The 22,932-nt window shown below is 34.8% G+C and overlaps 1 protein-coding gene across 2 annotated transcripts; it reads right to left on the reverse strand.

Moving 5' to 3' along the window:
* Positions 1-429: 429 nt before the first annotated feature.
* On the reverse strand, positions 430-21,732 carry LOC140988635 (E3 ubiquitin-protein ligase UPL6). 2 transcript variants are annotated; one of them, XR_012177345.1, is made up of 26 exons: positions 21,385-21,732; positions 19,941-20,038; positions 19,609-19,736; positions 18,051-18,165; positions 16,620-16,788; positions 15,706-15,882; positions 15,294-15,473; positions 12,615-12,693; positions 12,357-12,475; positions 11,946-12,250; positions 9,914-10,010; positions 9,188-9,331; positions 9,001-9,084; positions 8,838-8,924; positions 8,551-8,691; positions 8,261-8,386; positions 6,662-6,760; positions 5,541-5,608; positions 5,038-5,104; positions 4,122-4,292; positions 3,856-3,945; positions 2,922-3,002; positions 2,083-2,156; positions 1,337-1,475; positions 1,163-1,252; positions 430-1,027 (listed from the first exon to the last, which is right to left on the reverse strand). XR_012177345.1 is itself a non-coding variant. In XM_073457665.1 (26 exons), exons 1-26 carry the CDS (start codon positions 21,541-21,543, stop codon positions 961-963), a joined length of 3,087 nt encoding a protein of 1,028 aa, XP_073313766.1. In that variant the 5' UTR covers positions 21,544-21,729; the 3' UTR covers positions 430-960. The 2 variants fall into 2 exon arrangements, 1 of the variants encoding a protein (XP_073313766.1); XM_073457665.1 differs by having other exon boundaries at positions 1,337-1,408; positions 21,385-21,729.
* Positions 21,733-22,932: the final 1,200 nt, after the last annotated feature.

Consider the following 22,932-nt stretch of genomic DNA (forward strand, 5'->3'; position numbering starts at 1 on the left):
ACTGATTATTCATTTTTTTAATAATCAATCAAATTTTCTTGAATCCATAATGATATGAATTAAAAATAAGCTTACCTGGATCTTTTTTTCCTAGCATAATAAAATTAAATATGTTTTAACAGTAAGTAAAGAAATGGGGAAATTTGTCGCATTGAATTTCAAAAAGCAAACACATGCACAAATCCAAGGTATAGCAATATAGAATTTATACTTCTTGAGATATCAACGCAATTATCAAAATAACTTCATACTGATCATTAGTTATAGATTGGTCCCCATGGTAAAAATGATCGTGTGACTAGTGGGCTACATGTACAAAACGAGATAAAGCTAGACACGGCTAAGATAATGGAAATTTTGAATGTATACATAATTACAACAAAACCACACTAAACTAAGCAACAGAATTGGGTAAATTAAACAAGGGGATGAAGACTTGATTATCATATAAAATATTTCAACAAGAATATCCACAAAGTTCCAGAGAAAATGATATATAGGAGTGCAAGGTAATAATAGTAACACTTGTTTGAAACTATGATTTACACTGAAGGAAAACCCAACAAGACCACTTACGCAGATCCTGCTCGTGTGTATCTAAACAGCGGTGATATACATGACACCACCACCAACAACATATGCATACACACGTACAAATACTTCAACAAATATATGTTGTGCTACTATGTACAGTATATGTATACAGGGAAATTCAATCAGCTAATATTTCACTTACCGGTAATCATCTCTGGGCGCCTAAAGGTGCTCTATGAAACTCTTGACAAATCTGTTCTGAATGAGTCAATATATTAAATTGCTCCATGCAAAAGTTCAGAGCAATCTGTGCAGGACAGGAATTGACCAAGATCAACTACAATCGCATACTGGGGAGCGATGAAGGTGAGTCTCTTCAGGCAACACCAGTAAGCAATGATTAACGTGTGTAGGATCTGTCATCGATCAACTCAAATCAAAACCAGCATCAGAACTTATGGCATACAACAATTTCTGCTCCATAAGCTGTTTGCTGAATGAAAAGAAAGCCAACCACAGGAATGACATTAGAAAAGGTAAAACAGCCTACCACAAGTATGTGTTTATCCTGAATCTAAACGAGTTTTAAGTTTTCATGGGAAACGAACTGGAGAAACTTAGTTCAAACCTTCGGTATGGCGGAAGCTTCAAAAGATTCATGCATGTGGCCGCTGTTGGCAACCGTTCAAGAGCTTCTTCAGATGCATTCCCAGAAGTCCTGTTGGATAAAACAAAAATGGACTACATAAATATAAAGAATTAACTAGCGGTTATGTATCAGAAGCACCAGACAAAGCATTACCTCTGTATGCAGAAAGTAGGCTCCAAATACTTGAATCCAAGAAAAGGCCCCCGCGAACAACCAGTGGCAAATCTTAAAGGAAAAAAGAGAGACGTGTTTATGAGAAACCGCAGCAGGACTCGGAAATTGCCTAGATAAACTGCAAAATGGCAGGCTTACTTAATAATGATTATCAGCATTATAACTGTTTTTGTGAGTTGTATTTTATGATATGATGGGTAGGACAAATGAAATTGTGCTAAATCTCAAAATCTCGTTAGGTTCCTTCTAAGTCCGATATAAGAAATTTAAATTATTAATCAGATAATCAATACATCTGATTTAACAGAGACGTCCCATCTTCGCAACTCTTGGGCACTAATTCAAACTTTCAAAGCCACTACTTGTGAAATAAAATAAAAAATTGGAGGAAGCTGATGCATATTCACTTATTTATGTCCTATATCAAAATGGTAGAGCCATGGCTACTAAATATACTTGAAATAACTAGCAGAGCTTGCCATATAAAATTGGAGGTACTTGTAAGTGAAAGAGATTGATTTCTAAGATAGTATCGACCCAAAGCATGCAGGATAAAGTCCCAATGTGTTAATCTTCTTAAAAGTGCCAACAGAAGCAGGATAAAGTCCCAATGTGTCTATCTTCTTAAAAGTGCCAACAGAGGGTCTTGTTTCCTACATTTTCACAATCCCTCTAACGATAAGGAAAATATTACTGGAGAACTGATAAGAGATTATAGGACGTACTTCAAAAACTTCCTCTGATCTGCTAGACTAAGGTTGTGGATAACTTCCCAGAACATTTTAATCACATAGTGATCCTGCTAAAAGAAATGCGTGTAAGACATACATATCTCAAAGAACCCAAATATTATGTATCACTGGAAAATACAGAAAAAAAGGATTCTGACTAGGTTAAAGAACATATTATACATAATAACATATCATGATCCATCAGGATCTCAAAAAGGTAAGTAGCTGTGGACGAGTTGGCATCCATCCTGAAATTTCATGTCCTGTTAGTGGTGAATTGTGTTGTATTAAAAGCAATTCACCAGGGCCGTGAAAGGAAATAGATTGTGAATATTATCACAAGAGGATGTGAACCACCAGGACTTTGAAAGAAATATTGATTGTGCATCAAAGACATGAGAATATATTACCAGCATGGAACTTCCGGGCATACCGTGGATTATAGTAAGGTGATGCACCATTCAGAGGAAAAAAAGAAAAAGAGAAACAATATTCGTGGGTTATCTTACATATTTTCAAATATGAATTTCCTCGTTATAGTCATTTAAATGAACAGTTTCAAGAATGATCCTGAGCGCAGGAATATAAAACGTTCCTGGTTTATTGCATGAAAATGAATGCTGTATATGATAAACCTTATCTAAACAATCCATTACAAGCTAAGAACTACGATAAAGATAAGGATGGTCCCGAATGAAAAAAAAACCTGCCACAACAAAAGGAGAGCTCAGAGGTTTTCATTTACAATATTTACAACCAACAACAAGAAGAAGATAACTCAAGATTTTTGTTTTCTCACAGTTGCAACCAGAATAAAATCCGAAAGAATGTACCTCGTGATAGCCACCTGTATAATTAGTATGAACTCGAAGATCATCAACATCACAACCATCCATTGATCCGGAAATTAAAAGCTGGAAAAGAAGATAGAAGATTAGAATTTAAAGATGTGTTAATCACTTACAAGGAAAGTCACCAAAGAAATACATCCTAAGTATCACATAAATAAAAACTATTCGAGATGAACTAAACCAGGAAAAATTCATATCCAAGTAACGCCACAATGAAATTACGCACATGATAGTCATATCATTTGAAATTACAGAAACATACATACATGTGGGTGTACAATCCTGTTATGATCAATGCATGATATACAATAAGAGGCTAAAATGTATGACCCTTTACAGTAAAAACCAAAATATTTCTTAAAATATAAACATGTCACCTTTTACATTTTCTGCTGTCAAGCAAAAGCCGTTAAATGAGAACTCACCAAATTGAACTATAAGATGTCCTGAGATTCATATATAGAATTTTTTCTTGTCTGGTGGGAGAGATGACTGGGTTAGGAATTAAAAAAGGAGCAGAAGAATCCATTTCAAAGAGGATCTGCGAATCCATCCATCCAAAATCATGTACATAGAATTATTCACCAAAAGTAGAACAAAATGACAATAAGGTGGCGTTCAAAGGAAACTGCTCTAAAACTGGATCATATAGAGCCGATGAGGTCGATGTTTTATGTCAGTTACATTGGCATGCAAAGGACCGGGAGGTGCTAATGCCTCGTAGATGGGAGGTGGTAAACGAAAATCTCTGTTAGTCAGTTCCATATAAGAATATACTATGAATCTATGATGTTCCATATCATGCATAAACCATGCCTCCCACGTAATATAGTCTCAAGAGCGTGAAGTTCAAGATCATGCTTATTGAACATGCCATGAACGAACCATGCTTCCCATATAATAAAGCCTCAAGTACCTGAAGTTCATGCTCATTGAACATATCAATCCAATCTTTTTGGATCAGCTGTTGAAAACCTCTCAAAAAATGTGAACTCTGTTGACGTATCTGCATAGAATTTAGCATGATGAAACGTCAAAGATTTTGACAAAGTTTGAAAAGGTGTCCCTACTTTGGGGCCCCAGTTTTTTCCTTGTTGGTTGCATTTCTGAGGTAGAATAGGAAGGGAAGGACACCATGAATTAGAAAAAATATACAACAAAAATTTAAAAAGGTTCTAGCACCTGAAAATTTAGTCTGTGGTTGGCAACCAAGTGAATGAATGTAATGACGTTCTCATTTGTGACACGTAAGTTCTTTCCTCCTGGAAGTAGCTCTTCTTCTGTTTGCTTTCCATATTCATCATTAACAATAACAAAATACAATTCCAACTCGGAAATATCACCTTGATAATGCTGCAAGTCATCAAACAAAAACGCATATGTTAATCAGATGTAAAATGAATTGGTTCAGAACAGGAGGATGTTCAAGTTCAATGGAATCTACTTTTAACACATGTCAGGTAAAAGGATATTTTCAGGGGATTTTTGGTAGTTTCCTGAAGACGAAAATAAAGAAAGCCTTCCTCGTGACTTGCTGATATGGTGGTAATTAAAATCCATTCTATTTCCAATAAACGTTTTACAGATATTTGATGCTTCACATTAATGCCATATTTCCAATCCTGTTGACAAATATGTCATTTAAGTGTAATCCACAGAGACAAACCATGCAAAGAACTGACTTTCTTCTTCAAAATCTCACACCCTAATAAGACAGAACTTTAAAACTGGAAACCCCCTTCTTTATTGACCAAATAAATACTCTGTTATCAATACATTTCGTATTCTGTCACCACACTACATGCTCTATGACCCCAACCTATACTCTTGTTAAAGCAAACAAATTGATGAGAAGGTTAGTAAGGTTTCATAATCGTACACAGTAGCCTATATTGTCCTAAAATACTAGAATAAAGCTTGTGTTCAATTCGACAGTGTGATGGAAAGAGTGTACAATTTCCATTTCCAAGAACTCTACAACTCACAACTGGTGAAAATCATTAACAGAGAATTGAAATATAATTGAAGAAACAATCTCTATTACGGTTGCATGAAATGAGCATATTGCAAAAGGTAAAAAAGGATTGAGTAAAATAACCTTCAGAAAAATTAGATGGCGATATAATTCTGGATCCAACGAGGGTAAGTCATTCAAGTAGTTATACCTGGGCAGCACAAAATACAAATTTCATTGGATTAATGAAGCCTAGAACCAAAACCTAACACAAAGAAGGCAAGGAAGATAAAATAAAGCAAGCTAAATTCCAATATAGAGAATGGAATGCATATAACATCTGATCCTATCCCTCCACAAAATGCATGTTTTCACCCCTGGAAATAAAATAATCACATGCATACCACACAATAAATTTTAAATATCTAAGAATGCAGAATACATGATCAGCAGAAAAGTTAAGCGTCCACTATTCAATCACAATCGTACTGGTAAATTTAGTTTTAGTTTTTTTTGAAGCTCGTCTAGAAAAGAATCAAGATCTGATGCAATCAAAGACGTCACCTCATTCAAGGCTCACGATGTAGATATTAAAACACATACAAGGAAACGGAAAAATCACAACATAGCATCAGAAAAAAACTTACTTCTGCTTCAATTTGCTCAAGAAGAATGTAGCAAATGGTATGTCGACCAAGATTCCCTCGAACATTGCCTGCATACATATATTGGTGGTTGATATATTGCAAAAATAAGGTGTCCCAACTATCTTGGAAGATATATGGGTAGTTTTTCCATTCCTAGTTACTGAAATCCTCCTCAACCTCCGATCAGCTTGTCCTCTTTCCTATTGTGGAACGTTCTATTCTACTTAACCAGGACATCTTTTTTCTGGAAGATCCCCTTAGTCCGGAAGGTGCAGCTGCTCGGATGGATTTAAGGGTATGCGATCGCCGATCATTCAGTTCGGACCAATAACTAAATTCCTATTATACCTAAATTTTACGCCCAAATAACCAGTATTTTTCTAAAAACAGAATAAACCAAACCAATTTACTATCAGTTATATTCGGCATGTATACTGAAATAAATAATATTTAAAGAAAAACAAACAAATTATTAGAATATCAAAAAAGCAAATTTTTAAAAAATAAATACAAATCGTCTTATAAAATCATTATTAAAATAAAATAATCTAATCACTAAATGTTGAGATAAGCCAACATAAAACTTTTAAAGAAATGTAAAAATTGTCAATTTTTAAAAGTTCGGTTTAATAGGGTTTACAAAAAATAATCAACACCAATCTGATTAAATTAGTATTTTTTTTAAAAATCCAAACAAAATTACCAAACAAAGCAAACCAGGACTCCATATTATATAAATTAAGTTTGATTGAAGTTTCTCAACCCTAAGTCGGTTATTTTCTTTTTCCCCTCGACTATTTGTTTATGGTGTTGGTTCCTACACTCTTTGATTTCCAAAGATCAGGTCAACCCCTCCTGCGACTATTCCTACTTTCTACGTACAGGTTAGAGTTTGCCACAAACCCCAATCTTGCAGTGGTTTGGAATTACCCAAAAAGGAATTCATTTGAAATACGGCGAGTATAATGTAAATGCCGGCATATAAGCAAGTTTCATGATTAGAAAAAGTCATTGTATGATAGTATGGCTCGCTTTGCAGAAAAAGTAATGGAGTTTGAGAATGTTGCAGCAAGTAAGATTAACAAGACATTGGAGATGAGAATAAATCACTAGTTCAATACCTTAGCGAGAACAGTTCCAAGAAAGTGAAAATACAGAAGATGCTGTTCATGCACCATTCCAGATCCAGGATTGGGATAAAGGAGATGATCCACGGTTTCCTGAACATGTAAAGCAATCGGGTGATGAAGCCCAATGATTACGTAAATCACCATGAAATCACTAAAGATTGTTCTGGTACAAAAATCACAACCAATCTTTGAACACCTAACGTAACAAAATAAATTATCTGCAACTCAAAAGGAGAGAAAAGCTAAAGTATCTTTACAATCACTTCTCAGAAATATCTTGCCAAATGTTCCTCACTCATTTTATTGTGTTGTTAAGGTGTCAATTACTTAAATAATTACTTTCTCAAGAGTTGAGACTGTCGATCATAAAACAATGTGTAAGCCCGGATCAGGTTGATAAATAAAGAATAAGGGGGACTGAAACGGCAATATTCTCTAACTAGTTTTAGCGATTGGCTTAGCCCCTTCAAGAAAAATATTTTTTGAACTTCAGCCATTGGATTGATACACTTGTTACTGTACCTCGCTTGCATGTAGATCAATGTTCTTTCCCAAATATAAACTCTAACTCTAACTCTGAAACTCGTCTAAATTTTGGCTGGTGATATTTAAGTTCATCAGCAACTTTAGATAGTTAAGGAGAAAACAGAATCTATAATTCAGAGTAAGCAACCACGTACAAACCACAGGAACATCAAAGAGAAGTAAAAGTTTCAACATATCCCTCACTGGCATGTACAAAATGATTTTACTTCTACTGTCGAGAATAAGATCCACCAACAATAGGCAACTAAAGCAAAAACTTGGCTGGGGTAATATGTACATGATAAATCTAATATAAATAAAGTCCTGCAATATATCCAACATCCATTAGAAATGTAATAAACTGTCCATTGTGAGTGTACTGGGAAATAACTAGAACTCTTGTTACATTCTACCCTTGACCGCCTTTTAATCTGGCGTTTGAGGAATTTTTGTACACATATTAAAACACATTTATAAGGCCCGTACACAGGGCATCATTTTATTCAACATGAACAAGTGAAAAATGTATGAGATACTGTGTTGAAAAAACAATTATCCCCATATTGGACCAGGGAACTACGTGTGAAGTAGACCAAGTAGCTATTATCTAACTTATATCTCATGCATATGACAACTTTATCATCTGATGAACATTAATGCTTATAACAATTATCATGGGGTCTAAAATATTTGTGATGGGCGTCCAACATGCATCTACATATGTAATACAAATAAAAAAAAATCTAATTTTTATTCTTGGTTTATCATGCCAATCTTTTTTATGAAAGGTGGTGCAGATAAGCTTTAGACAAATCGCCAATGGGAGTGAGTAGCTGTTTGATCAAGTTGGGCAAGATTAATCTTGTAAGTACCATTAGTTTTTGGGCAATAATATATATTATATACCGGATAACAGGCTTGGATCAAATCCTAATTTTGAGTGAGGAAACCCCTTTAACAAAAATCAGCAAAATTCGAGATATTGACATACATTGGACTACAAGTGCATTAAGATAGAGAAAACAGGTAGCGTAACATGTTCAAATACACATGCATAATCACAACCTTAAAGAGTCCATACTGGATATCAAAAGCAGCTTGACTAATATTTTCCATGAAATCTTTGAAAATTCCTCCTCCATCTATACCGGCCTCCTCAACTCCAAATTCATTAACAAAAGTTATACGAATCTGTACCAATCAAACGAGGCAGAATATCAGCATAAAGGGGGCAAAATTCTTTAGTTTCGAGCATTTGGCTGTATTTATGTGCCAACGCAATGGGGAAAAAACACATCAGCTTTTATAGGCAAAAAAAGGGCCAGCGAATGGGGAAGGGAGGGAGAGAGAATCACCACTCCTCGGAGATCTTCTTCAGCTAATGCATTTAATTGACTAAAAGCATCTTCCAAAATATTGTTTCTTCTTATTTTGAATCTGTTCCGTGTAAAAATAGCATGGGCGTTGTTCCTTTCTTTCATCGCTGCTAGTTGTGACTGCAAGGTTCAATTTTTTTACCATATCAAATAAATCAAAGAAAATAAATATTAGAATCAATAGATGTACCAAGTAATAGCAGCATAACGGAATTAAGCTACAAGCAGCCAGTCAGAACATGAAGTGAAGAGAGTTAACCACTCACATTAAATATCTTAGCTCTGCTAGTAAATGGCACCAAAAATGGAGCTTGTTTTAGTATGTCATAAGCTTTTGTATTCTCCGTCATTGCCTGGGAAGCTAGCAAATTAGAATGACAATTGGAAGTATAATTATCTGATGATTTTCACTGCAGAAAGAATTATTACCTGAGACATAAACGTTTCATTGGCACCGTCAGCATTAAAATCCCTGGGGGAGGTAAATTCTCGCCTATTATTCCAGTCTTGCAACTACACCAACTTTTTCATTAGAGTGATTACAAAGGGCAAACTATTTCAACCACCACGTTATGACAGATGATATAGCAGCCTTCAAGCATGAAATTGCATTTACCTGCGATAGGAGCTCAGAGACAACCACAGAAACCCTGTGCTGAAGCGCATCAACAGAATGCCTCTTCAAAGCGTAAGCACCATCTGCAGACTTTGAGATATTCGAAGTTTCCTTTGAATTTTGCCAAAGGATGTGCCACAAGTCCTAGACAAAGTGAAAAGAACACACATAAAACTGTGTCGTTTTGAAGATTTGATTGTCCATGCGATAAGAATTTATTAGAAATAACCACAAGATTAAAACAATTTTTCTCTGTTTTGGTTCTTGTGCCTGCGGGCTAGTCAATTGTTCTTTCTAGATAATTGAATGCTAAGGATCTTTAAGCCAATGCCATGTTATAGGTTTATATTGCCATATTCAGTGAGTAAGTAATATTTGCTTGATGGCCAGTGTAGTATTTGACAAGTATCCTCTAAGATTGGTGAGGGGCTAGTGGTTGCAAAACATGGTTCAGGTTTAAGAGCTGTTTGGGTCATTTTTAACATCATGGATTAGTGCGCATTTACAAGATGCACATTTTCTCAGAATGCTGATGCATAAAATGATGTCTCAGGGAAGGTTCCCACATCCTGGGGACTTGTGTCAGAAAATGACCACACAATCAAGGAAGTAAAATTTTATGTCAAATATGGTTTGGAGCTTGAACGAAGAGTCCAAATAGGCACACCTCCATCCAAGAACGAGCATATGAAATTTAAAATAAATGAAAAGAACAGCATAAAATACCTGTTTTAAGATAACAATCAAGAATCTTATGTCCATAAGAGAGAGCGGCTTCTGTTGTTCGTAAAATTCTTCATTATCTACGATAGTTAGCATATACCTGATTCATAAAACAAGGGCTTAGGTACCCACACTATGTCAATCATCATTGAGATAGTTATGGAAAAGTTAATGAATTACAAGTAAGAGATTATCTTTTATTAGTTATCCTTTTGTGTTAGTATAGATATAGTAGTTTCCTTTTCCATAAGAATCGTTACTCATAGTTCTCTCGTATCCTCCATCTTAGGATTCCCTGTTTATAAATTTATTGTCATATATTGTTCTATAATGGTGTTTTTTCGCCAATATCAGGATTTTATCTTTTCGCAATTTGGTTGAGGCTTGGAAACTACCCAAAACCAATAATTCAAGGAAAACAAGGTTGTGGTGTGATTGCTGTAAACTAACATGTCATCTAGTTTTATTTGTTCATCAATAAATGCTCTTTCTCACAATTTGAACATTGTATATTTTCAAAACAAACACAAAAAACTAGCATAACAATTAACATAAAGCATCCAAACCCTATCTTATTCATAGTGATTTAAGTTCCGATGGGCAGGGCTTTGGGGCCGTGCCTCACTGCAGGTGTCGTCTCAGTCCCTTGAAATTAGTCTTACTCTTAGCTTGCCGCTAGCGCTATCCTCAACAGAGACAATCTTACCAATTAAGATATGGTGTCCCTCTTTTATGAACAACCTAACCAACCAGAACAAACGGTGCAGCGTCAGCATCATGACGCATAAGAGCACTTCCCATGAGGCCATACACCTCATTATTTCTTTCACTCTTGCACACTTAACCCAACAATCCCAACATGACGTACGAGAGCATTTTCCATTAGGTCACTCATCTCAGTACTTTTTTCATCCTTGCACACTTAACACAACAATCCCCAATAAGTATAGAAATATGCTTCTTGAGAGATTTGAACTCGTGAACTCTCTCTGATACCAGTTGTTAAGATCAAATGATTACCCATAGGCCAAAAACTATAGTTGTTATCCAATGAACAACTTATTTCCTCATATTTGTGGCAGCACAAAGCCCCATACTAAACGACAGCCGACAGGACATGAGAAGTTGTACTAATGTGGGTGCCAATGGGCTGGGTTATTAGGTCGTGAATCCGAGAGGGGCTTTGGGGTCGTCCCACACTGCTGGTGCTATCTCAGTCCCTCGATATTAGTCTTACAGTTACGGTGCTGCTAGTATTGTCCTCAGTAGAGACAATCTTATTTATTAAGATCTGATCCCTCTAGCCAACCAGATCAAATGACGCTGGGTCAGCAGCACAACACGTGAGAGCATTTCTCAGGAAATCACTCATCTCAATACTTCTCTCACCCTTGCAAACTTAACACAACAACTATTATAAATGAAAAAGATATGTAAAATGAAATGATGCAAATTAATTTTCCTTGATGCTTCGTATAGATGGAAACAATGGTCAACATAAAGTGAGTCAACATAAAGTGAGTTTATTTGCTCCGGATTACACTCGAATTCATTGTAAAAAATATCAAGAAACCTTCTCTCTTGTTGCAAAGTCTATGTACGGCTTTGGCTACTAAGTTGAGAAGGAATTGCAACAAATGAATGCAGAAAAATGTGTTTTTGGCACTTAAAGAAAGAAGCATGTATGAGGCTTTCACTTAGGTTCAAGTAAAAAACACTGAGGCTTGTAAGTTCAAGTAAAGGATGTCAATTAATCCCAAGATAAGATATTATTTTTATCAATTACTGTTTTCTGATTTAGCCTATCTCATTGTTTCCTTCTTAACAGGACTCAATCTCATATTTGTCTTGTTTCTTTATCTCGGGATTCTCCAGTTATGATTGGGGAACTTTCGACAAGGTACTGCTCCTCGATGAATAAATCAGATTAGAAAAGTGTCTCTTCAATATCAACATATCACAGGGTATACATGAGCCAATCAGAGCAAAATAGCATAGAAAATTCTCTCAAGCAAAATAGCATAGAAATGCTTACTTATAAACGGGACAAAATACAGCAAGTGATAATAGCCAAACAGGCTTATCTGGGGGCAGATTAGCTGGCTGCTGAGACAAGGATGACCACATTTCATTCTCATGGCACCTCTTCATAAAATTCCAAATAGTGGGAACAAGTTCTGTCCTATATGCTAGCACAGTCATATATTTCTCCAGGGGCAAAATGTTGAATGTCGCAAGAAGAAAAGCACAAACTGCGCCAATAGCAGCCACCTCTTTATCATTAGGTCTGCCATTATATGAGCCACTTGAAGATGGGATCCACCCCAATAGCACATTTGTCTGCTCAAGAAAACCATGAAATATATTACTTAGACAAAAACAGGAATATAGTCAATAGTACTGGCAATTGCACTGAATGCAGGAACAGCATAATAAGGTTGCATACCAACTGTAGAAGAAAACGAGGACCTACTGCACTGAAAATATTTTGTCGCAGCTCCTTATTTAAGACTTCTTCCACGAATTCATCATCAACATGCATTTCAATTTCAGCCATTGCAGAATCTGCACCATATATGATATATATTAACAAGAACCAACTGATTTATGAAAGTATTAAAGTTCGTTAAGCTTAAAATACAGAGCAAAAAGTGCTAATAAAAAGTAAACGATAACCGAACTCTACTGTATAAAGTGGGTGCACCTTTGCCTCCTTGATTTGAAGTTTGGACAAGAGGTAGCTCTTGCAACAAAAATGTGGCAACAGATGCAAAATATATAGCCTGATTAAGATCAATAGGAAAACTTTGAAACCAATTGCGTGAGAGAATCTGAAATTTAAGAAACTGACATACAATTCCTATCAAATTCTTGCTAGATATTTAATAACATAATATAATACTGTAACATCAGGGTTCAGAGTACATAATCATGTGGCATGATTATGTAATAACTTGTTGAGTATGCTTTGATAAAGTTCGTGAATATTTTTAGAACATTTGAAAATCATAGAGACATTACATACATATAATTCTGAAGCCGGATTGGAGAAGCAAATGCAGAACAAAAAATGCAGGCAGGATTGGAGCCAATATCGAAGCCTCCATTGGAGCCTACAGTCAGGCCATCTGAGGCTACATTTTGAGACTCCAATGATGCATGGATTTTGACTATATCAGAGCCAGTATCAATACCTCCCATCAGCCAATCCCTGACTACGTTTTGATAGTCCAAAGTTGTGAAAATTTTGGCTTTACTATATTGGACTATCAGAGCCTCCCAGCCCTCAAATTACATTTAAGTTATCAAAAATATCATTAAAAAATTTATGTTATCTTTGCCATGTCTACCCTAATTGGAGCTAAATTGAGGCCTTGAGTTCATTTCAAAGGTCATGAACTCAGCCTTTGGGTATCTTAAGGAGGAGTTTGTGGAGGTCCAAGATATTCGCACTATCGGTAGGTTGGTGTGCGCTGATCACACAAGGCGAGTTATCATCACGAGCTCAATTCTTTTTTTTTTTTTATAGGAAACTTTAAATTTATATATTAATGTAATCTTGATACAAAAGAAGCGGATGAGTAAGCAGTTTGTGGCATCGCGATGATGGTGTACTCCCGGTTGTACTAAGCCCACATCTGGTAAGAGATGTGAAGTTTATGGTGTGGTGAGTAAAGGCTTTTGGAACATTGTTGATGGAATTATTTAATTGGTGTTGGATGAACACTTCTTTACCCGTCTCCAATATTTAGTTTAACGATATTTTTATTATCTGCATTAAAGTAAAAGCATGTTAGAAGGTGCAAGCCATAAGGTTTTAGCTAGAATGCATGTGCGGCCATGTCCTAGTATATGAGGATAAATGATAAATTATTTTCATTAATTTTATACCATACATATTACGGAAATGTATTCAATCTCAGATAGCAATATGTTCCAAGAGATCTCCGTGTTTCGAAATCTTGAGGTAATTTACTATTAGAATAGCTTTACAATGATCGTTAAAGCTTGTAGTGACATGACGGTTTATTGACTAAGGGCTTCGGACTATACATAACTAATAAGTACATACAACATAGCATTATGCACTAACTAGGGGTAGGAGGATGTTGGGTGATCGGCATGATAGGACATAACATGAATCAATGCTCCTAATTATCACTTGATATACACAACTACAAGACTTACTGTGTATAGCACGATATATAGATGAATACATATTCTTGTACTTTAGGTTTATCATAGATGGCTAAGAGGATGATATTATTGGAGCATATGCGTTGCATTGCATGATGGACATTGAGCCATATATTTCTATTCTTGGCAACGATTCATTGATAGCTGGGGACGGATCCAGGTTTATTATTGATGGTGGTGGAGGGAACTTCCCTCTGACCCTATGGGACATTGTGCTATATTGTCTTTGGGCATTTGATCTTGAATTACAATATGGAAGGCGCACTGTACGGACTGAGCCATCAGCTAGTAACTAAAATGATTGGTCAAATTAAGCACAACATAATTGTAGTTCTCTCATTGTGGCTACTATCTAAAACATTCAATCGCAAGTTATTTCAACAAAATTTGGCTCAATAATTTACTCAACATTCCGAGCGGTCACTCCAATTTATGTAGCCCCCATGAATTAATGAATTGTCAGCAATTGCAAGATCCAGAGAAAAATCATAGAAATATAGAATGAAACTTTCCAATAAAAGAGACATTGATATTTGTTATGTAATGATACTTCTAAAATGGCCACAAACCCGAGTTAAATAATTGATGTATGTTGTATCTCGTAACAAATGAAATGTGGATCATATTTTAACCGTATCCGATATGATCGGTTGTCATATCTTGAACTTACCGAATATTAAGAGTTATTTTCTTATTTTTACAATAATTATTAATTAATTTAAAACAATAAAAATAAATTACCCAAAACATAAATAAGAATCCTTATTATATTTTTAAATATTTCATCTGAATCCATTGGAAAATGATACATATTATAAATTGTATTCATCTACACAATTACATATACATTTGTGTATGCATTTATTTTTTAAAACAAAAAAAAAGCCACCAACTATTAAATTTAAAATTAAAAAATAAATAAATGTATTGATGCAGTTTTAAAGATTGTATTTGAATGCATTGATAATATGATATCAATTATAAACTGTAAATCCTGTCATGTTTATTATGTTAATATAGAATTATGTATGTGTGTTTTTCCCAAATGCATATGACATATAGTTGGCAACCAAATGTTAATGCTAACTAGCGTCTCACAACATATATAGACCGAAATATTCAATAAATTTGAGCACAAACATCAAACAGGAAAATCATTTAAGATGTAGATAGTAAGTTGCTATACCCAAGTAAACGAACCAGGCTGAGTGACAGTAAACGCAGCAGCTTCCAACAGATTTTCTAATAGGCAGGCATAACTGGGAGAATCTGTTGATATATCAGGAGGAAGGACATTGTTATAATCTCTCACACATAATGCCATCTGATGGACATAATTTTCACTCAATCCCGGCGCAGCAAAAATCTGAATATGGGAATAAAACTAGTGAAAATAGAGAAAAGATGCAACACAAATAACAGATGCAGGTTGCAATTATAGGCAATGCATATAATATTTGGTTAACGACCACAAACGGTCAGTATACACAACATATTGCTGAAAATGATCTACCAAAGTGTTTATTGCACACTGAACTCCAATAAGACCTCAATATGGACAATAATAGTTGAACTAAAAAAATGTCATTCCAAACTACCTCTTTCAGATTTGGAAACAGCTGCCACAAGAAAGGGATTGTCAGAATCTGGGATGAGAAACTGTGTCTTGGATCACTAGATGGACAAGTACAAGAATCTAGACCCCCATGGGAAACACAAATTGCAAGAACATGCTCCAGTGAAGAGATAATTTCATTAGAACCTTGAACTTTCTTCTGCACAAATTTAAGCACTTTACTTTTTGTTTTACAGAAAAACTAGCAAAAAACATACCGAATAATTTATTCGTAGATTAAATGAATACCTGAAATCGAGACTTTCTATGACTAAATAAAATCATTCTCCATGGAGATACTTGCTTAAGAAACCTCTGACCTATATTAATTAGTTTCTAACCTAAGATCGTTTGAATGTTCACGATTTCGCGTGAGCTTCAAAGTAAACCTCTCCTGTGACTCTTTTACTAAGCCAAGTCTTGCTTCAAGAGTGTTGAAAAACTCGACAATGGTTTGATCGGAGGAAAGTCGGAGTAGCAGAATACGTGGTTCAAAAAAACAATTGAGAATCCATATTTGCAAGGATATTTGATTATGATGATGGAAATATTGTTAAGATTGATTGATCACCTGATTCCTAAAAATATTCCTAACGCAGTTAGATATTACTAAGAATAGTTCTAATGCAATTAGATTTATAGTTCTAATGTTATTAGGTAATTTTAAAATAGTTCTAGGGAAAAAACTCCGAAAAAATTAAGAAAATAGGAAAGCAATAACTAGAACGAAAAAATCGTTAATTATGTGCTCCATATAAGTCGCTCAAATACGACCATAAGACTAAAGATTCTTTTAATATATATGGGTAAAAATATTTTCATAACTGAGTCAATAGGTTATGTGTAGTCTAATAGAAACAGAAAAGGGATGATACTTATGTCTAAACCAAAGGGTACCTTCCCCACTAGGATTATGTCTCTGAGCATGGAGTATATCTTTCTCTGCACCAGATACCGGACTAAGTTGCAAGACCAAGGAAGCCTTCGATCAGCCAAGAGAATTACCGCCTCTAGGAAGGCGTATGCTGGGCTATCAGACTTCTCAAGTGCCCAAAGTAACTGATTCCTGGGAAACCAAAGGAAGAGGTGTTATTAGTTGAAACAGTAGGCTTATGATTGCATAAAAGAGATCCCAATCTTATTTTTAACGAGCCACTCAAGTGGATGCTACCTAGATTTCCAAATAATAAAAAAAATTAACCAAAACTGAAGAAACATGTTCAGCAGAAAGCAATACGTCAACAAGTAGTTAATAAACTAGTCAGCAGATATAAATTGCTATTAAGGCTCGCCGTCACGTGGTTGATAGTCATCATGCAAAGCCATCGAAAACAAAGTATTCAAATTTTCACCAATCTTAAGTAACATAGTTTTCTTCCAAAACAAACTAAATAGACAAATAATTCTGTAGAAGTGTAACCCCAGATATCATGGAAGCCAGGAGACCAATAAAAGCTTGCACTTGACTCTGAAAAACTAGAGACGTGTCTAGAAAAAGAATAGAAATACAGATGAATAAATCAGAATAAGGAAATGCTACCAACGCTAAATACTAAAACATGACCGAGATGGATATTGGGATTAGTTCCAGCTAGTGGTAGAAAATTACATAGCTTCCGACATGCCGTATGACTGTAATTATCTAATGTAAGGAACGATGCTAACACCCAAGAAAGGTAGAATAATACCTGTACTCCAAAAATCAAATCACTATTGACATCAAATGATTTATTGAGAGCAAAATTATAGCAGAGACGTTTTTAAGTCTTTGGAATTTAACGGTAAACAGTAAAAATTTCATCTGATTTGAAGCCGTCAGAGTACTTTAGTTGTACCAGTGGAATGATAATTTCTCACTCAGACCACCAAGAAACAACATAAATAAATGTCTGAAAAATAGGTAAACCACCAATCGAGGAAATAATACTAACTCATTGCCTAAAATATGATTTCTCAGAAAATGCATGCACCACCTATTCATATCTGAGAAAATCTTGATAACAAGAGCCTCTTGTGAACTAACATATATAATCACACAACCTCCAAAAAGGAACAACACATGTCCAGCTATCATAAAAAACATTACAAGGGATCCAGTGGCTCCCTTAATCAATAAAAAAAGATATAGTTCTGTGATTTTCATTAATAAGATCAGTTTTNAAAAAAAAAAAAAAAAAAAAAAAAAAAAAAAAAAAAAACCTGAATAAAACAGTGTAATAAAATATCTAACATGGATCAAGTGTGACTGTATTAATAGTTCAGGCTGCAAATGAACAAAGAATTTATGTAAATCAAGTGCAAGAGAGTTAATGTCCTTTAGCAACAGACCTGTTTGCATGGATTGCCCAAATGCAGGCAAAAGTCAGTTTCTTCACCCTGTACTCCACCAGGCCACGCTTCAAAGAGTATTCTGTGCCTGCGCAGAGTCTCACTACTTCCTCTACTGCAATATTAACCGATATAAACAAAAACAAAGAAAACTCCTGACCGTAACATGCACCACAACAGACAATCTTACATAAGATGACAAAAAATAAACGGAAAAGAGATGAAGAAGAATACGCATCAAGCACGGGATTACGCACGCGGATGAATCCAAAATATATATATATGAGCTTTTGAGGGAAAGAACAGTGCAACTTGAACAACAAATTCAAATTTAATCCAAAACCATGATGAATTAAAAAATGAAGCTTTTGAATTCTTGTTGCAGGATAAAATATATGTCCAGTCTTTGATATCATAGCAACCAAAGCTACTAAGCATTTAATTTTCATGGCATAAGATATTATTTCACAGAACCGCCCTACACTATCATTGAAGAATTAGAGTTTAAGACTCCAAGTAACAAGTTGTAAGAAAGGTTGCATGAACAATGGTATATTGTGTATCCTATAGCCATGAATAATAAATCCAGAAATTTATCAGTCCAAACAAAATACAATTGAAACATGTTTGTGGTCGGTGGTGGTGCCATGGTGCTCTAATAAAGTAAAATGGGCGTCAGCTCAAGTGAAATATAACCCTGAAACACAAAATGGTGAAGGATATTTGTTTTATGTAGTAAGCACAGCGGGGGAAATCAAAATCTAAAGCTTACTGCATTAGGAGTGGTTTTAAAATAGCGAAGACTTATAGTTCAACATTCAAATAAGCTTACAAGAATGCAGCACAAAAAACCATTCATTAGGGGCGAAGTTAACAACAAATTTCTTCAAAGAGACATTAGATGTCCAATAAACCTAGAAGTACAGTGAGGACAAGTCCCACTCAGCTGACAGTCAAATCCACAAAAAAAGTTCATGCGCAGGTAAAATAGATTGGTCTATGCAAGTTTTTGGACAACTGTAGTTCAAACTACCACGAGAATGAAATATCCAACCTGCAGATGATTAACATGTACAACCGATATAGAATATATAATGTTTTCCGTGTCATCTAATATAACTGCCCATTACAGAAACAATTTTATTAATCCATCGTGTCTCAAACAAGAAACCTCGTGCTAGAGCTGGTGTTTTTCTCTCGAGACTCACACGCATGTTAGTTTCTGCCAACATAAAATCATGAGGTATTTACACCAAAGTTAATGTTAAAGCCATTTAGCCCATATCAAAAAATCCTTCTCATGTAAAGTCTGATCTAGATCTTTATTATAGTTTTGTAATATATTATTCCAAGAGATAAAATAATGGTTTAACAATTTTGCCAATTCAGGTAAAAACAAAGGGTCTCAACATAAAAGTGGGGAGTAAAACAAGCATGATAAGGATTACAACATTAGATTCCAATCATGTCGATACTCATACCAACCGAGAATCAATGATCGCATATATGAAACAAGTAAACAAAGGCAAGACATGATCAAGGAAACCAAGAACCTTACCTCTATCTCCAACAAATTCACAAAGTAATCTGCATGTCTTGACGAGAACAGTAAGATCAACAACATAGTTTGGATTAAAGAAGAAAAGAAGCTGGGGAAGATAATTGGAATCTGGGCCAAAACACTGCCTGAAAATGAATGTTAACAAACACATATGACAATCCATGATGAGCCTCATTGGTGGAGCAAAAGAACATTACAGGCTAAAAGGAGTAGGTGAGACCATGATTGGAAACATAACATATGCTGATGGTTACGCACACACAGCCTCAAAATTTTGAATTGACAAGTAAATAAATTTTACCAATACAAATGCAGATCTAATTTCACACCTATTAACATCTTGACAACCCTCTCCATAAGTCATGAAAAACTTCTCACGCACTTTGGAGCGTTCAGCATTAACCACCTTTCTTCCTCTGAAGCATTTCTGTAAATGATAAATAATCAAGTTCCACTCTTTAGAAAGATATTAGGTGTTCAAGAGTTTCACAAATGCATTTTCAGAATTATGTCGTTTTAGCAAAAATTGTTTACAACATACAAACCTCATATTGCATGGATACAAATGTGGGACATGAATATGAAATGATAAAGATACGGTATACGATAGTTTCAAATATTAAGATACAAAATAGGACGGACACCCTTGATAGGTTTACATGTGTTTATACATAAACATATACTACAATTACATGATCATAAATAATTTTGTGAGGTGTAATTATATATCTTGATATTACGTTAACCTTTAACATCAACCATGCATGAGACAAATAAACTGTAATTTGGGTATATTATTGACCAACACATTCACAAGTCGTCATGAATATTCAAAATTAAATTATGAACTCGTCATTAAATCATACAACATATAATTTCACAGAATAGAAGATTCCAAATGAATAAAATGGATTTAGATATGGTTTTTGAGATGATGGGTTTGCAATTTATATTATACTACAATAACTTGAGAAAATATATAAACAAGCAGACAACATATCCGGCTCCATATCATATTATCATCATAATATCATTTACCATATCGGACACACCACCCACATTTTGTTACAGATACTTCTACAATAGCCAGTAGAAGCATCCAACGAGATATAGGACAATTTTAAGAATTATCCATGTAAACAACTATTCACTCCAAAATAGAACACATTCAATTATGCAAATTGATCAGCCGCAAAGAAAATGACAATCACTTCATAGATAAGATTATCACTTTTTAACCAACAAACTTCATTAGCTCAATATATTTCCTCCCGTATATGCTTCTTCTGGCTCTGTTTTAAGCAGCTGGAAGAAGCAAGCACAGATTTTTCAACCACCCACTTATTCCACATAATCACAGACAATTAAATCCTGCAATCTCTAAATAGAGCGACACAACATCGTGAGCCCAAATTCAAACACAATCGGAGTATTCAATAACGATATGAATAGTATCTTGAAAATCGCTTCTAGAACTAATAAAATCAAATTACGAGTGACATTGATCCCCTCTCGAAATGAAATTAAAATCAACTTGGCAACTAATTCATTACAGTTTTTCGGGCTTTTAGCCACATATCAAAACTGACACGATGAATTATACCGAAAGCAAGCGAAAGCAAAAATAATAATAATAATAAGAAAACAAAACGCACAACTTAATAAGAACCTCGACTTGATCAATTAATGATAATAACAGTAACACCACCAACAACGATAACATAGAGAAAAGAAAAGGAAGCAATCGGGATCGACTGAAGGAAGGAAAACAACCTGAATTTTAAGAGCAGCAGAATTCTGCTGACGCAACCACTGGCGTCGATTCCGCTCCAATCGCGTCTGCTCCACAACCTTTTGGCGGTCTCTCTCTTTAGAGCTCCGACCGCCTAAATCCACCCGTTTCCGGCTCGACGGATCCCCCGAGAAAAACATCTAAGTTTTGATTGCCGAAACCCTAACGTAACGATACTTTCGAATAGTTTGGTATATAAATTTGGAAGAGGAACGTCGCGGCGTGGGAAATAAAAAGGAGACTCTGTGTAAACTCACTTCTGCGGCAAATGAAATAAGTCGGAGATTTATTTTTCTTTCCAAAATTATTACATTCGTACTAAATATTCCAAGAAGATATAACTATTTTTCTCGTCGATCTCGAATGAATGGTTTAACTATGTATTGACTATTAAAAAAAATTGAGACCAAGTCGATGTCTTGATATTTTCTAGATGATTATATATTTTTTCGCAGTCAAAAAAAAATTATATATGTTTCCTTAACATAGTCAACAAAAATTCTAAATCATCGTGACGTCGAATCTATACGAGTATCGAAATATTGAGCATCCTCGACATCGAATCTATACGATTATCGAAATATTGAGCATCCTCGACGTATTTAGATTGCTACAATATTTTATAATAATTAGGTCAATAAAGTTGGATGAGGTTTGGACATAGAAAAGCAAAGTAATGGGACTAGTAATTTAACTTAATCACGATTTTTATAATCGAACCGATTATCGAATGTATTTATTTTTAAAATGGTTCAATTGGTCGGATCGATTCAATCGCTTGTTAGAAAAAAAAAACCGTTATATTATATAAAATAATAATATAATATGGTAAATCATATATTTTTAATTATAAAAATCTTATATATATATAAAATAAAATATATTTATTTATCAAGTTTAATTGGAAGTGAAAAATATGGAAACTGATGAGAATTGATGAAGTGAGATTGAAAAAGTCGTCATAAAGTCGCACTATGACGGACTTTTTCGACCGTCCCAATGCGAATTGAAGAATAAAAAGTGTAGAGCATGCTAAGTCGATTGTTTATGATTTCTTAGGTGCGCAACGAGGAAAATTCGATGTTGGAACATAAAAGCTCGCAATTACCACCCGAGTGCACCCATTGAACTTTCAAGTGTGCATACAAAACATCTCATGTTGGGGCGATATTTTATGACCGCTCCAACACTTATCGATATGAAAAAACAGTTTGGACGCTTTTTTTTCTTACTTTTTTGGATTTTTTGAGGCAATAAAAACATGAAGAACACTAATACATGAGAAGGATCGTCATATTTCATAATGTTTCAGCCGTCGTAAGTGAAAAAAATCCGGAGTCAAAGAGGTAAGGAAGAACTCAAGATTTCACGACACATTTTCTAACTTCTTCGTTTTTTAGTGTTTTTAATTTAAAGACTTTCAAACATTGTCTTTATATTTTTATGATGACGTTGAGTAGCTAAATTTTATTATTTGTTGGGATTTGTGGATCATACCCTTAAACGTTGGTTTAAGTAATTTAATTTTC

The sequence above is a fragment of the Primulina huaijiensis genome, chromosome 11 (assembly GCF_012295235.1).
Source record: "Primulina huaijiensis isolate GDHJ02 chromosome 11, ASM1229523v2, whole genome shotgun sequence".
Taxonomy (NCBI): Eukaryota; Viridiplantae; Streptophyta; class Magnoliopsida; order Lamiales; family Gesneriaceae; genus Primulina; species Primulina huaijiensis.

Excerpts from the sequence above, each read along its gene's own strand:
- LOC140988635 (XM_073457665.1), bottom strand. The coding sequence starts at position 21,543 with ATGTTTTTCTCGGGGGATCCGTCGAGCCGGAAACGGGTGGATTTAGGC. Across the intron at positions 9,332-9,913 it reads TGATTGTTATCTTAAAACAG|GACTTGTGGCACATCCTTTG; the intron begins GTATTTTATGCT and ends CACTTTGTCTAG. Across the intron at positions 3,003-3,855 it reads TCAATGAGCATGAACTTCAG|CTTTTAATTTCCGGATCAAT; the intron begins GTACTTGAGGCT and ends CTTCTTTTCCAG.